This window comes from Cyprinodon variegatus, unplaced genomic scaffold (assembly GCF_000732505.1).
Source record: "Cyprinodon variegatus isolate N-32 unplaced genomic scaffold, C_variegatus-1.0 Scaffold709, whole genome shotgun sequence".
NCBI classification, from domain to species: Eukaryota; Metazoa; Chordata; class Actinopteri; order Cyprinodontiformes; family Cyprinodontidae; genus Cyprinodon; species Cyprinodon variegatus.
In genome coordinates this window covers 215432-228745 of record NW_015151162.1, presented here as the reverse complement: position 1 = coordinate 228745, position 13314 = coordinate 215432, and the positions used below count along the sequence as shown (strand labels likewise).

Genomic DNA, 13314 nt, shown 5'->3' with positions numbered 1-13314 from the left:
CTCTTAAATGTGTGACATGTGTATGTAAAACAAATTATTCCCCACTTTACTATTCTTTGTCAGTTAGCGCTGCCCATCACTATAATGTTTCATTCCTAATATATAGTGAAATTAGGCCAATAGGCTTTAACTTTAACAGCTTTAAGCATTCAATTATTTTCTTACTTGAGCTCATCCTCCTCAATGAAGCCACTCTTGTCCTGGTCAATGATGTAAAAGGCCTTCTTGACATCATCAGCACTCTTTCCAGCTAGACCGCAAGTCTTGAAGAATTTCTTGTAGTCGAATGCATCTGCACATGAAATCAGAAGAGCTTATTATCCTGCTAAAGACCAAAGAAAAAAAAAGCAGTAGAGATAAATATAGTTAATGGTACTTAAAAAGCACAGATAGAAAGCAGTGAATGAAATACCTTTGCACTCATCCAGGGCTTTAGTAATGTCAGCATCATTCAGTACACCTGCGAAAGCCATTTTGATCTGCAAGGATAAAATATTGATTACCACAAACTTTCTTAAAAACAGTTCACCTTAAAGTGAATGTTATATTTATATAAAGGACATGGTTATTGGTCCCTTGATAGAAAAAAATCAAACAATCTAAAGAAATTTTAAGTGAACCACATAAAGTTAACAGCATGTGCTGCATACACAAAAAGAATATAATGTTCTGTCTTGTGTTATCTTTAAGAGATTAAACAAGACTAGAGAGGGTCCAGGTTTTAAATAAGTCAGTCCAATTCTCTCTGAAGTGTAGGTTTGGCATTTCTTGATTCCTTCCAAAGAGCTGAGCCTTACATGTGCAACTATTGCAAGATGCTGAGGTTTGACCAATAATCCATGTCTCCCCATCTCTCTCTTTTTTTTTCTTTACAACTGATGCTCCCAAAGGTTGCAACTTAGTCTATTTCTTTAGATGCTGCATTGCAGTGGGAAGTCCTCAGTAAACCCCAGTGTAGAATTAAAAAGGTTTTCTCAAAGATGCAAGGCTTGATGCAAAATCCATATTCTCTCTTTTCTTTCCTTTCTTCATTCAGACTCACCTTAGTTGTATCTTTTGCTTTGTAGGGTACAGATGACACAGACAAGACTGGAGTCGACTGCAGTGACCATCCCAGTGCTCCTGATGACCTTTTATATACTCTCAGGCTGTGGAAATCTGAAGCATAAGATAACTGACACCGTGCTGAGGAGGAGGACTAGGGGAAGAAAAAGGAGGGCCTCGTACTGCAGACAGATCTATTTTAAGTTTCAAAAATGAAGACGCTTAAAAGGTGCGTTTGAAAAAGTCTTTAATGTCCCTAGCTGCTAAGAATAGGCCAGCGCACTGCTGAGGTGGGCGAATTGGAAGGGCTGTTGGCAACCCACAACCATATTCATGAGGATACTGAGAATGCATGCATTACAACTGGAGTAAGTTGGATAAACTGATTGTTTTACTACTTTTATCACTTACAAGTTGCACAATATGTTATAATCTGTTTTTGTTTTATTTTGGGTCTTAGGTTTAATTTTGAGTAGACCATATTTTTTGTTACTAAGGTATTGTTTGTATACTGTGTGGAATGCATTATAAATTCACTTTGTAAGGAATTTTGTGATTTGTGATTGTGTGATTTGTCTTAAATGGGTGTATGTGATCATCCTTTGAAAAAATATTTCATTTTTTTCTTAGACCATTTATATTTTTCTGTTTTAATGGTGAATAATGTTTACAAATGGCTAAACAAATCTTAGTCAGTCCTATTTTATCTACCTTATCCTGATCTATGCTATGGGCTATGGAAAAAATATTTATTCTAGAGGGCAGATAACATTCTGTACATACTGCTCTGTTTTGTAAGAGGCCTGTTTAGTTTTTTTTTTTGTTTGTTTGTTTTTTTTTTGGGGGGGGGGGGGGGGTTTTTTTTTTTTTTTTTTTTTTTTGGGTGTGGTTGGGGTGTTTGTTTTTTGTTTTGTTTTTTTATATTAAAACATAGAACAACAATTGAGAACCTTTGAAGAGGGTAAAGCAGTAGAGTTTTGACCCATAGGTGGCAGCACCATGCTGTGGGGTGATTTGCAGTCACCTCTTTCTGTTTTGAACACTGCCTGACTGTAACTAGGTGAGGATGTCATCTGATAGGGATGAGGGTTAACATTTTGATGACCAGCAGTGCCCTGGAAATTAAAAACCCATTTGTATTGTAACTTGGCCCTGCAATAAAAATTAGCTGTTTGAACTAATAGCAAGCCCACTGCTGAAACTGTTTCTGCAGTGGGCTTGCAATTGAAGAAGATAAAGTTGGTAATTTGTTAAAAGCCATTGTAACCCTTTGCAGTGGATTTGAGCCAGAATACAGCCTAGTTGCTGAGGCAGCGGCTGTTAATAGCCGTCCTGTTGCCACAGCAAATCGTTTAACTGATTATGCAGTACTTGTTAAAGAAATAGATCTTGGACTTGGTCATCTAATTACATGAAGTCTGGCAGCTGTCTATTGCAGAACTCTCTGGATCTAAAGATGCATGTGAGCAAAGCCCCAGGGCAATTCCCAGCACATTTCCAATGCCCTGGCCAAAGTCCAGCCACGCTCCCCTTCCCATTAACCAATTATGAGAACAAGTGCCAGGCGAGTCATCTAGCCCATCAGTTAGCACCTCTTGAGCATTCAAGAACCGTGGCAAGTGAGCACTCACTTGACACTGGCTGTGTCTAGTGAGTCCATTGTGTTGAAATGATTTCAGTTAGGAAATGCAGCACACTCAGCCAAAGACTGACCTGAACAAGGTGGCTTCACACCAAAAGAGTATTTATTCCTGGTTTTTCACTCTTCCTCAAAAGTGCAGATGGTGTTGTACAGTTTGCACAAGTCATCATTTCTGAACACATAACACAGTTTGAGTAACATTAACAGCAAAATATGTCTTCTATGTTGAGAAACAGTTCGCAGGCAGCTCATAAATAAGGTATAAAAAATATTCTTTCAGCTGTTGATTAATGAATCTTTGAGGAGTTTGCGGTTCCATGAAAAGAAGTGGATGTTGGTCAGTGGAGATTTATGCCTTTACGAGGGCAGCAAACTCTGCAAAGGTAGAGAAAAACTCTGTTAGTTCAAGAAAGAAGAAAATATTTGCAAAATATATTAAGATAATACTAATTGAGCCAATTCTCATAAAAAAATTACGATTTCTACAACTTAGAGACCAAAGGGAAAAACTCTCAATTGGTATGGTTTTCGGATTGGTAGATGTAACTTTACATAAAAAGAACAAGTAAGGATGCTTTTCCCAGTCTGTTTGCAAGGAAATACTGCCCTGCCTTGTAACAAAAAATGTGCCTTATAGAAAAATAAACTACTACAAAATTCTCTGGAAGGACATCCGCCATTTTTAACATTGGAGATGTCGCCCTTTGGCAGTCAGAGTGCTCAGCGATATCTATAAAGATTTTGAGGTTTTTTCAGGTAGTTCATCAAAGTTTATGTGAAGAACCCTTACCATCAACTCCGATCTTGCCATCACCATCACTGTCACCAGCGGCAAGGAAAGCCTTGGTCTCCTTGTCGGTGAGTGCTCTGGCACTGGCAGAGAAGTTCTGCAGGAACAGCCTAAAAAGTAGAAAAAACAGTGAGTTTAATTAATGGCAAAAAAGCTTTAATGAATTCTTTAAATGTGTTTTGTTCTTGGGATTGTTAAGCAAATGTAATATATGTACAAGTAAGTCAGAAGATAATCAATTTGCCTTAAATGAGGCCATTTTAAATGTACTGATGAAACAACACTGTATTGTAATGTCAGGTTTTCTGAAATCCTAAGGCCAATAGGCTTTGTCTTTAACAGCTTTAAGTCTTCAAGTATTTTCTTACTTCAGCTCCTCCTCCTCAATGAAGCCACTGTTGTCCTGGTCAATGGTGGCGAAGGCCTTCTTGACATCATCGGCAGACTTGCCAGCCAGACCACATGCCTTGAAGAATTTCTTGTAGTCGAAGGAGTCAGCAGCTGAAAGAGCACATTGCAACGTCGTTAGTGCAGGATAGGTAAGAGAGCTGATCGTAAGGTAACTACATCTTGGAGTTTCTGAGGCTCTGCCTCTCTGTTTACACCTACTTTTCAGTGTAAATATTGCAATGTGCCAATAAAAGAAGAAAGTGAGTTATCACCTGCGCAGCCATCCAGGGCAGCTTTGACATCAGCATCATTGAGACCAGCGAAGGCCATTTTTTTTTATTCTTGGAAGGAAAAGAAAAGGTGAAAATTAGTATTCTAAATATTAAGAAGTTGTCATGTGGTCATAATGCAAACAGTTTAACTTTGCATATTCAGTTAAATGCATCAACACAAATGAACATGGAAACACTGCCTGTGATCGGTTCTGTTCTGAAGGTATAAAGTCGCACAACAGTAGCTAAGCCCTGAATATAAAATAGTCTTTTCTCTGCTCTAGCTTTAGGTAAGAGTTATCTCATCTTTTACTGTACAATCTCCCATGGTAAATATCCATGCTTCCCCTGAGCTAAAAATCTTCCTTTTGCCTCAGAGTATTTCCTCGCAGCCCTTTACTGACTGTTCATCCCAAAGTGTTAAGCTGTGATGGCACTTAGTAAGTGATGCTTTCCCCAGTAGACCAAATCACACAAACATTAGTATCTGCCGTACATAGAGAAAAAATCAGATGGCAGCAGAACATATTAATCGCTGCAAAAAACATTATTCTTCCAAAAACACTGATCCTCTGAAACCAAAAGGCCGTCTCTTTTCGTTAACTGAAATGTCCTGAGGTCCGTGTGTTTGCTGCCTATGTTGGCTCCATTTCTCCCTACAGCTGGTAGTCCACAAGGATACCCTTCCTCTGAATCCTTTTCACCCCGGAGTGTGATCTGCAGGAGTCGGGGTAGCATTTAGAAGGTTCCCGTCCCACTCACCTTTGCTCTGCGTTGAGGCGAGTGAAAACCAAGGCGGACTGGAGTGATTGCCAAAAGCCTCTTTCCCCCTCTCTTATATATCCTTGAGCAACACCATTTACAGACGTTTGAGTCTCAGTATCAGGTACCAAGATGCATGGGTTTCGAAAAAATGTGTCTAGTAGCCTAGATCTATTTTTAGGTGAACAAATGAGGATGCTACCATGTGTGCATAGGCCTATAGCTAGACATGTGGAAACCTGAGCAGCTCCGAGACTCCTCGGCTACATTGCACATGTTGCAATCATATGATGATTTACAACCAAAATCTAAAATGTTGGTTTTGATGTTGAAGACCATAAATTTGTATATGTGAGTGTGCAAGGCATCGGCAGACACTTTATCCTGCGACATGATGAGAAGTCAACACTAAGGACAAGCAGCTTCTTGGTGTTTGATTTCCCGATTACTATAGAGACAAAATAATTCTTTAAGGCCATAGGCACAACTTGTTGCCATGTGCTCTAGATCTCCCGAAAGGATTGTTGAAATGTTACCCTTTATAAAAATGTTGCTGGGATGATCAGCTGTGATTTGTGAGCTTTTTTCTATCTTTGCACCAGGCAGATTATTCTTTACTGCTTTATGTATTTATATTGACAAGCAAGAAAATAATGCAATGAGTTCTTGAAATCTGAATACATCTAAACATGCACATAGTATTCAATCACTTGCTTTTTGGTTATTATAAACTGTATAAATCACAACTATTATTTTCATTTTTCATCTTTCAAATTAAGTAATAGAGCTTTAGACTCCATTGACCTCTGCCTATAGGTAGATTATCCTCTGTGCAAAGCATAGGATACAGTATCTTTACATGAGTTTCAGGGAACCTCCACAGGCAGGGTCACATTTCAGATGTACCAGCACGTCTAAACCGGAACAGGACTTTGAGGTCTCTACTACCAGATATCTGTCCTTAGTAGGCAATCTGCCAATCATCTAGACTATTTTTTGCATCCCAAAGTAAATTTTGTGTAGCTGGTTGACAATTTGATGACAAATCTTATTTTCATTTCGTTTGCTTATTTAGTTGTCAGCCATTTGGGCCCAATAAATATAAAGATTAGATATTTCAAATGGCAGTTAATATTTCAACCAGACTCCCCTGTAATTTGACAGTCCAGAAAGATGAACAAATCCTAATAAGGAAATCTGGGTACCGGTACTTTATTTTTGTAAATCAATAGATTTCAGTAAAGGTGATCTTAAGATTAATTCCAAAACATTGGTAAAATTGGACTTGGAATAATTTAAATTAGAGTTTTATTTTTGCTGTTATTAGCATTATACATCAATCATGTCATTATGTATGCTGTAATAGGACATATGATAATTATTTGAACAATGTTGAAATGCATATGAATTATACAGTCAAAATAAATGACAACACCGAAAGAGGAAAATAACTAAGAAACTGCCTCCACATGTGGTTACCAATTACATACTATACAAAAAGAAATATACATATACAAGTGAGTTATAAACAGATGTGCAAAATAAATAAATGTAAAGAGAACAGTTACAAAAGCACATAAAAAGAGAAAAAATTTTGGATATTTATCTTAGGAATCCACAAGATTGAAAATCAAATAACCCAATCCACCTTTAACACTTTAAAACTATAGTTTTTCTTGGGTACATCTAAGTATGTATTCCATAATTTGGCACCTCTCTACTAAACTGATAACCGAACCCTGAAAGTGAAGTATTCAGTAGAGTGTTGTGCTACAGCTTGCCTAGGTAAATAAATATCAACTTAAGAGCCATTTTTTAAAATAATTTACCAGTTGTGTGTGGTTTGTTATTACTTTTATAATAAAAAAATACATATCTGAGAGGTACTGATATCCTAAATATGGAACATTGAATATTGAAGAACAGAAATAAGAACAGAAATATTTTATCATCAAACTAAAGAAGAGCCACATTACCGGAATAATTTCCCCTAAACTGAACAATTTTTATCCAGAGCTTAGTGAGAAATCCAATGCAATTAGATTAGATTAGATTAGATTAGATGAGCTTTATTGATCTCACAGTGGAGAAATTCACTGGTCACATATTGGCATAGTAAATAAAGAAGGTGCAAACAAGGAGAAAAAGGTGCATTAAGAATAAACAATATATATACAGTATATCCAGGTACATACAGTATATCAAAAACATTCATGTACATGATCTGCTCTATTGTTGAGCTTGTGTGTATCATGTTAATGCGTTTGCCTATCTTAAAATAAAGAAAAAAAAATTTCTTCAATACCCTTAGATTATATTGATTATTTGTCCTAAATAAGTGCAAATGAGAGTTTATGGACGTGAAACTCAAGACAGGTCTGGGATATGATCTTGTGGTGCTGCAGCCCATCTCTCGATCCTTCATGCTTGCAGCAGAAGGACAGCTTTAAATATTTGTCTGGTGTAAAACATAAAACATATATCTAGATACAAGATGACATTTTTACACTTTGGTTCACTCCACTGTACAGAGGTGGTCAGCCTTTCAAAGACCAGACAACATACACATGGGGTAAAGCTATTTGATCCACACACACTCTTGAAGAGTAATTTATAAAGAGCAGTCAAACCAATGATCAGATAGATTTTGGTTTGTTGTTCTGTCATTTTCGGGGATGTGGGAGGAAACTGGATTATCTCGAGAGAACCTATGCATGCATAGAAAGAACATTCACAGCCCGGGTAGAAAGCACCCAGATTCAAATCCAAAAGCAAACGAGATCTTAGTAATGTTGTGTGCACCTTCAACCTTTCTACGTCAAGATCATGTTGAACTAACTTTTTTCTTTTGCTAGTTTTTCTTTGATCAATTACTCAAGTTCAGGTAAATTGACTGCTGAGTTTTATTTTCTAAATGATATCAGATTGAATTATAACAGATTCACCGTTGGATTTATGTCTGGGCTTTAACTAAACCATTCTAGCAAATGAATATGCTTTTATCTAAATACTTGAAAACCCAATTTCCAAGTATCCTGAAGACAAAAGGTTTTCCTCCAATATTGTCTGGTTTTTGGCTGCATCTATTTTTCCTATAAGTCTGAACAGCTTCTCTATCTGTACTGATGAGGAGCAATCCAAGGTAATACAGCCACCACTAGGTTTAAAGCTTGAGATGGTGTGATCAGGGTGCAGTGCTAGTTTCATTTCTTCCATAGCATTTCTATATATTGTGTTACTGTGCCCAACATGGTTCCTGATCCTTGGTCTTGATGCCGTTCCTCCTGAAATATTCTCAGATAAATGTCTGGGGTCTTCACAAAACAGCTGGATATACACACATTAAGTTATGCACAAGTAAATCCTATTTTCTGATTAGGTGATTTCTGAAAGATGTTAACTTGACTGGGTTTTATTTCAGGTTTTCAGTTATAAGAGTGTTGAATATAAACACAAGAATAATTTTCTCCATAATTTTTAGTTCACTAGATCTGCACCTTTGAATACCTCTAAGAGGGCCTAAGAAAATGTGGCTATGTCTATGAATGAACTCAAACAGACAAAGGAAAAGTCAGGAAACAGTGGTCTAACACCTGAAATCCATTTATTACTCCATTCAGAGAACCAGCTGGATTGAACACACATATCCAGTTTGGGCCCTTTGTCTGTTAAATGTTTCTAGGTGTTAACACATCAAATGGGAAACAAGCAGGCAGGTACAGAAGTTTAGGGACATTTTTTTTTCCATTATTCATTGTGGAGGGAAAATAATCCCACTGGGAATCAGAGAAGGAGCACAGGGATCTGGTCTTGTGAATTTATTTCTTCAGTTTAAAAGATCACAGAACTCTGCAGGAAGGAAAAAAACAGACAGAAGTTAGTTTCTGCAGAAGAATTTTCCAACAGCATTTATCATTTTGGCTGCTGTAGGATTATTCTCCTGTGCATATGTTAGTTTTTTTGCATCGCTTTTCTTCCAATTCTCTACAGTAAAATACCGTCTATTCCAATTTTGCCATCACTGTCTTTATCCCCTGCTGCCATCAGCGTCTTTGTTTCGGCCACTGTCAGCTCCCTGGCAGCTGGGCAGAAGTTCTGAAGGAACAATCTAAAAGAGGACCAAACAATAAGCATCACTATATAAACGTTTAGTGGGAATTTCATATCTTTAAAGGGATTTAAATGTGTGGCGTTTCTACCTAAACCTTATGTTTATCAGAAAAACATGATATGCCCTAAATATCTGTGATTTAACTTGTCTTTGGGGAGGGCAAATGTGGTTTATGTGGCACAGTTGCCCTTACTTCAGCTCCTCCTCCTCAATGAATCCGCTCTTGTCTTGATCCAGGACTGTAAACACTTTTTTCCTGTCTGTCTCAGACAAGCCAGTCAGTCCAACTTGTGTGAAGAACAACTTGAAGTCAAATGTGCCCGGAGCTACAGTATATTGGTCAGGGAGAGAGAGGGGGGGGGGGGGGCATAAAATGGAGCAACCAGAAGAAACAGACACATGCCTGAGTGAGTGGTCAATTGCTGAATGACATGAAAGAAAGAATAGTGGGAGCCTGAATAGAGATGTCGCTTTTACTCTTTCGCTCAGCTGACTTTCTTTCTTCAGCCAATGACATTTACCAATACACACCCTAAAGCACTTCATGGACTTTGCTCCTATCCTGCTCAAATTGCACAAGGAAAAGGAATATTGCCTCAAGTATTAATACAGACTTAGATGCCAAAAGCTCTTAGCTGGTGGAGGAGCTTTTTATAAGATTCAGATAGCTCAAAGGATTCAGTGTAATACATGTGCAAAATAAATCAATCAATTCACAGATTTACAAACTCTAATGTAACTATTCTATAACCACCTTTATTTAAAATATATCAACTTTTAATGACATTAGAAGTATAGAAATGCTAAAAAAAAATTTCTCACATGCCTTAAACATCCCTAACAGGCAGGTTTGGGTGAATAAAGGGCATAAAAAGCACTGACATTTTCTTTTCTATGGAGCAAGCTATTGAGCTTTGCATGCCTTGCCATGCAGACATAATTGCTAAAGATAAATAATTAAATGTCTCTGCATGTGAAGAGGTTTATAGCTTGCGTGTTTGGGTCAGCTATGCAAATGATGTCTGATGGAAACTCTTTGGTATCGTGTTGGTAACTAGTCTCCTGCCTTATGTTTGCCTGGTAACCAGCACAATCCCTGCCTTAAACCCCTTGTGAACAACATATTGTGCGAGGTTTCTTCCCCTGAGAGCGTTGTCACTGTCTTCTTGCACATATATGCTGTGTGTGTCATAGTGAATAGTTTTGTTGCTTCAATTTTTTTTTTTTTTTTTTAAGTATGTCTTCTTGCATGCAAGTTTTCGCATCTTGTCTGACTCACCTTGACAAGCTTGGACTGCAGCATTGATGTCCTCATCACTCAACATCCCAGCGAATGCCATTTTCCTCAGGGGCTACCTTAGGGAGACTTAAAAAAATGCATGGAAGAAACACAAAGTGACAGAAGTGGAAACATGCTCTTTTTATATCAGGTAGCAGTTTCTGTGAGAAATAAGAGCTGTATATTGATTGATTACTCCCTGGGTTTCTATAAAGACATGAACACTGTTAAGAAAAGACACCAATTAGCACTTAGTATGTAGTCTTTACAAGTAAGATGACTGCAGTCTGAAATATAAATATTTAAGAAAACTTTGCTGGGCAGAAGAAGAAATGAGCCTAAATCTTCAGAAAATGTTAGTTGAGTATAGAAAATTGATAAAAGAAAAATAAATTGTAAATAGCGTTAAATTGGTAAAAAGAAAAAGAAAAAAAAAGAACTGATTTTTTTTTTTACAGATAAGATACAAACAAATACCTCCTACAGTGAAACAGATTTGTCAGCAAAGGATTTGGGAGAAAAAAGGGCACTCACCGTGTGGGTGATGCTTTCACTCTCGGAGCAGATGATGTTGTGGATCTCTGCCTCGTTTGCTATGCACCCGAGTCACAGACACTCTGTTGCAGATTCGTGATCTGGAGAGTAAGAAGCAACCTGACGTATCAGTCCTCAATCCCAGAGAGATTTCCTCCATGCCACGCATTGCCTCCTCCTCCTTCATCAGTTAATCAGAGCAGATAATTCTGTCATTCATAGCCCTACAGTTTTGCAAACTCTCAGTCATATCAGAAACGCTTTATAATAAAAAAATCTGATTAAGACAAATGTTAATTTTTTTACTGTACCATATTTCAAATAGCTGGTGATCTCTAAAAGTGATATAAAGAAGCCTATAAAGCATACTTATGAAATGTTGCAGATAGAAATTTTATTTTTTTAACTCATAATCAATTCACTTCAACTTTTGTTTGAAAAAGCATGCAAAAATATGCATCTAATCACAGAGTTTCATATAAAACATTGTCTTCTAAAAAAAGAAAAGGCCATAGAAAATCATATGGGTATTATTTGATGCCAAGTATCATTTTCAGTTTCATTTATTTTTTCCATTTTAATCACACTATCAAATGTTATTTAGATTTTATATGATAATAGGCCATATTATATAGTATTACTGGGAATAATATGCATGACATTGAAAGTTTTTTGCACCTAAACATCTTAAAAATTTTGTCTGCATTTGTTTTAGGCTGTTTTTTTCCCCAAGATTGCATTGTACTTAGATCGATCCTTTTTCTCATCAACTCTGGCCAGCATATGAAGGATGTCTTAACAGTGATATATAGTGTTAGTTTTTAAACACAATAATGTTTTATGTTGGCTGAAAAAAATAAAGAGGATTTATTCCAGATGTTTTCTGATTAAGCCAGTAATGCAGCTGATAAAAATTGATCATCAGGAAGTCTCTTCTTTAAGAGGCTCTCATACAACAACCCTGGCTTCAATCAGATGCCTCTTCTGCTACACTATAAGGCAGACCCCTATAGAAGATCATTCGTGCCCACAACTAACACTGTCCACTTTTTGATGACATTTATAATCTACTAAAACGTTGTGTTCTTCTTTCAGTTAAAAAAGAACTAAATAAAATCAAACTAAATGATACTTGTCCTGATAATATATTATTCCAACTGAGCTTTGGCTATATGCAACTACTCAAGAGTAACCATGGACCTCAACTGGTTTTGAATCAATGCTCTTTTGCCTTGCCTGTAAATTTGGACAGATGAACATCTCTTTGTGGTTTTACAGCTGAGTCATATTTTTTACCATAATAATATGAAGGGTTGAATAACTGTGGAATGTCTAACATACATGTTAAGCATGTTGTTCAGTGAAGTAATTATCCCTTAAACTTCTACCACAACTATAAAACCTATCTGAGGTGTGTTTTCACATATCAGTGTTTTATTTTCTTAAATGAAATCTGTTAGAGCTCTCTGTAGCAGTTATAAGCAGAGATAAATGAATCGGTACCATTCAGAGCCAGAGGCGTAGCCAGAAATTATTTATAAGGGTGGCCAGGCCATAACCAATGTACACTGAGGGGTGGCCGAAAGTGGATAGGCACCGGAACCTCACTGTCATTCTACACTGTTCCAACAGAAAAAAAATAACGTACAAAACATCCACATATTCTAAATAAAGACTAACTATACTTTCCTACAGTCTTTGCTAACAAATAGATGCATATATTTAAACATCTGTAATTTCTAGATAAAAGGTGAATAAAACTCAGTTTTGAGTTCTTGGGCGTAAATCTTTTCCATTGTCATTACTTACGTACTTGTATCAATAAACATTCTGCATAAAATTTATATTTACAAGCACTAATATCTACATAAATTGATTATTTGGTAAGTTTTTATTGATATTGTTATTTATCTCCTAGATGACTTTCAGAGACACATATTTTTCTCTTTGTCCCATATAACACAAAATCTAGTTCTGAAAAGAGCATGAATTATGTACTTATCATCTTTGATGTTAGTATATTGATGTGTATATTTAACCAGGGGTGGCCATGGCCACCCCTGGCCCCCCATCTAGCTCCGCCCCTGAAGCGTCTGATGTGAGAATCTGCAAAAAGGTTGAAATCAAACGAGCCCCCATTTGTCCACCAATCATATTTCTCTCCCGGTAAATAAAACCAGATATTTATTTATGGGTGGTCGTAAATCCCGAAATAAACATTTTATGCAGGTACACAGTCTTCCGTTGCGTAACAATCACGTCAGCCAAGTGCTTGGGAGTAAAAGGCTTTCCTCGGCTTTGATACAAATCACTGAATTCACTTGACCGATAAGAAAACTACGTGTTGATTGGCTATGCCAGTGTGACGTGCAGGCTTTCTGAGCCTTGATTGGTTTATGTGCCTTTCGGTCATAGGGAATTATACGCCCTTATCCCATGATGTACAGGAACATGGCGCTTTGGATGAGAGGTGTTTCATGATACCAGTGG

General features: G+C 37.1%; 3 protein-coding genes across 4 annotated transcripts in view; all 3 read right to left on the bottom strand.

Moving 5' to 3' along the window:
• Nucleotides 1-1192, bottom strand: part of LOC107097605 (parvalbumin beta-like) — a 2567-nt gene extending 1375 nt beyond the window's left edge. The window contains exons 1-3 of the mRNA XM_015394810.1: nt 1043-1192; nt 413-479; nt 166-292 (exon numbers count right to left, since the gene is read on the bottom strand). Coding sequence (XP_015250296.1) covers nt 166-292; nt 413-473 — 188 coding nt within the window. The 5' untranslated portion in view covers nt 474-479; nt 1043-1192. The remainder of the gene's footprint in view (nt 1-165; nt 293-412; nt 480-1042) is intronic.
• Nucleotides 1193-2771: 1579 nt separating this feature from the next.
• On the bottom strand, nt 2772-4978 carry LOC107097603 (parvalbumin beta-like). 2 transcript variants are annotated; one of them, XM_015394806.1, is made up of 5 exons: nt 4901-4978; nt 4139-4207; nt 3845-3977; nt 3477-3586; nt 2772-3061 (listed from the first exon to the last, which is right to left on the bottom strand). In XM_015394806.1, the coding sequence occupies exons 2-5, from the start codon at nt 4194-4196 to the stop codon at nt 3036-3038; spliced, it is 327 nt and encodes a 108-aa protein (XP_015250292.1). In that variant the 5' UTR covers nt 4197-4207; nt 4901-4978; the 3' UTR covers nt 2772-3035. The 2 variants fall into 2 exon arrangements, with proteins under 2 accessions (XP_015250292.1, XP_015250294.1); XM_015394808.1 differs by lacking the exon at nt 4901-4978 and adding an exon at nt 4635-4653.
• Nucleotides 4979-8641: 3663 nt separating this feature from the next.
• On the bottom strand, nt 8642-10946 carry LOC107097604 (parvalbumin beta-like). The gene is made up of 5 exons (XM_015394809.1): nt 10825-10946; nt 10291-10377; nt 9205-9337; nt 8899-9008; nt 8642-8749 (listed from the first exon to the last, which is right to left on the bottom strand). Exons 2-5 carry the CDS (start codon nt 10349-10351, stop codon nt 8727-8729), a joined length of 327 nt encoding a protein of 108 aa, XP_015250295.1. The 5' UTR covers nt 10352-10377; nt 10825-10946; the 3' UTR covers nt 8642-8726.
• Between the last annotated feature and the right edge of the window lie 2368 nt (nt 10947-13314).

Bases quoted from the DNA above. Each gene is read 5' to 3' on its own strand.
- LOC107097604 (XM_015394809.1), bottom strand. From the start codon at position 10,351: ATGGCATTCGCTGGGATGTTGAGTGATGAGGACATCAATGCTGCAGTC. The intron at 9,338-10,290 runs GTGAGTCAGACA...AATATACTGTAG, and splicing joins TGCAGTCCAAGCTTGTCAAG to CTCCGGGCACATTTGACTTC. The intron at 9,009-9,204 runs GTAAGGGCAACT...GTCCTCTTTTAG, and splicing joins ATTGAGGAGGAGGAGCTGAA to ATTGTTCCTTCAGAACTTCT.
- LOC107097603 (XM_015394806.1), bottom strand. From the start codon at position 4,196: ATGGCCTTCGCTGGTCTCAATGATGCTGATGTCAAAGCTGCCCTGGAT. The intron at 3,587-3,844 runs GTAAGAAAATAC...TCTACTTTTTAG, and splicing joins ATTGAGGAGGAGGAGCTGAA to GCTGTTCCTGCAGAACTTCT. The intron at 3,062-3,476 runs GTAAGGGTTCTT...CTACCTTTGCAG, and splicing joins TGGCAAGATCGGAGTTGATG to AGTTTGCTGCCCTCGTAAAG.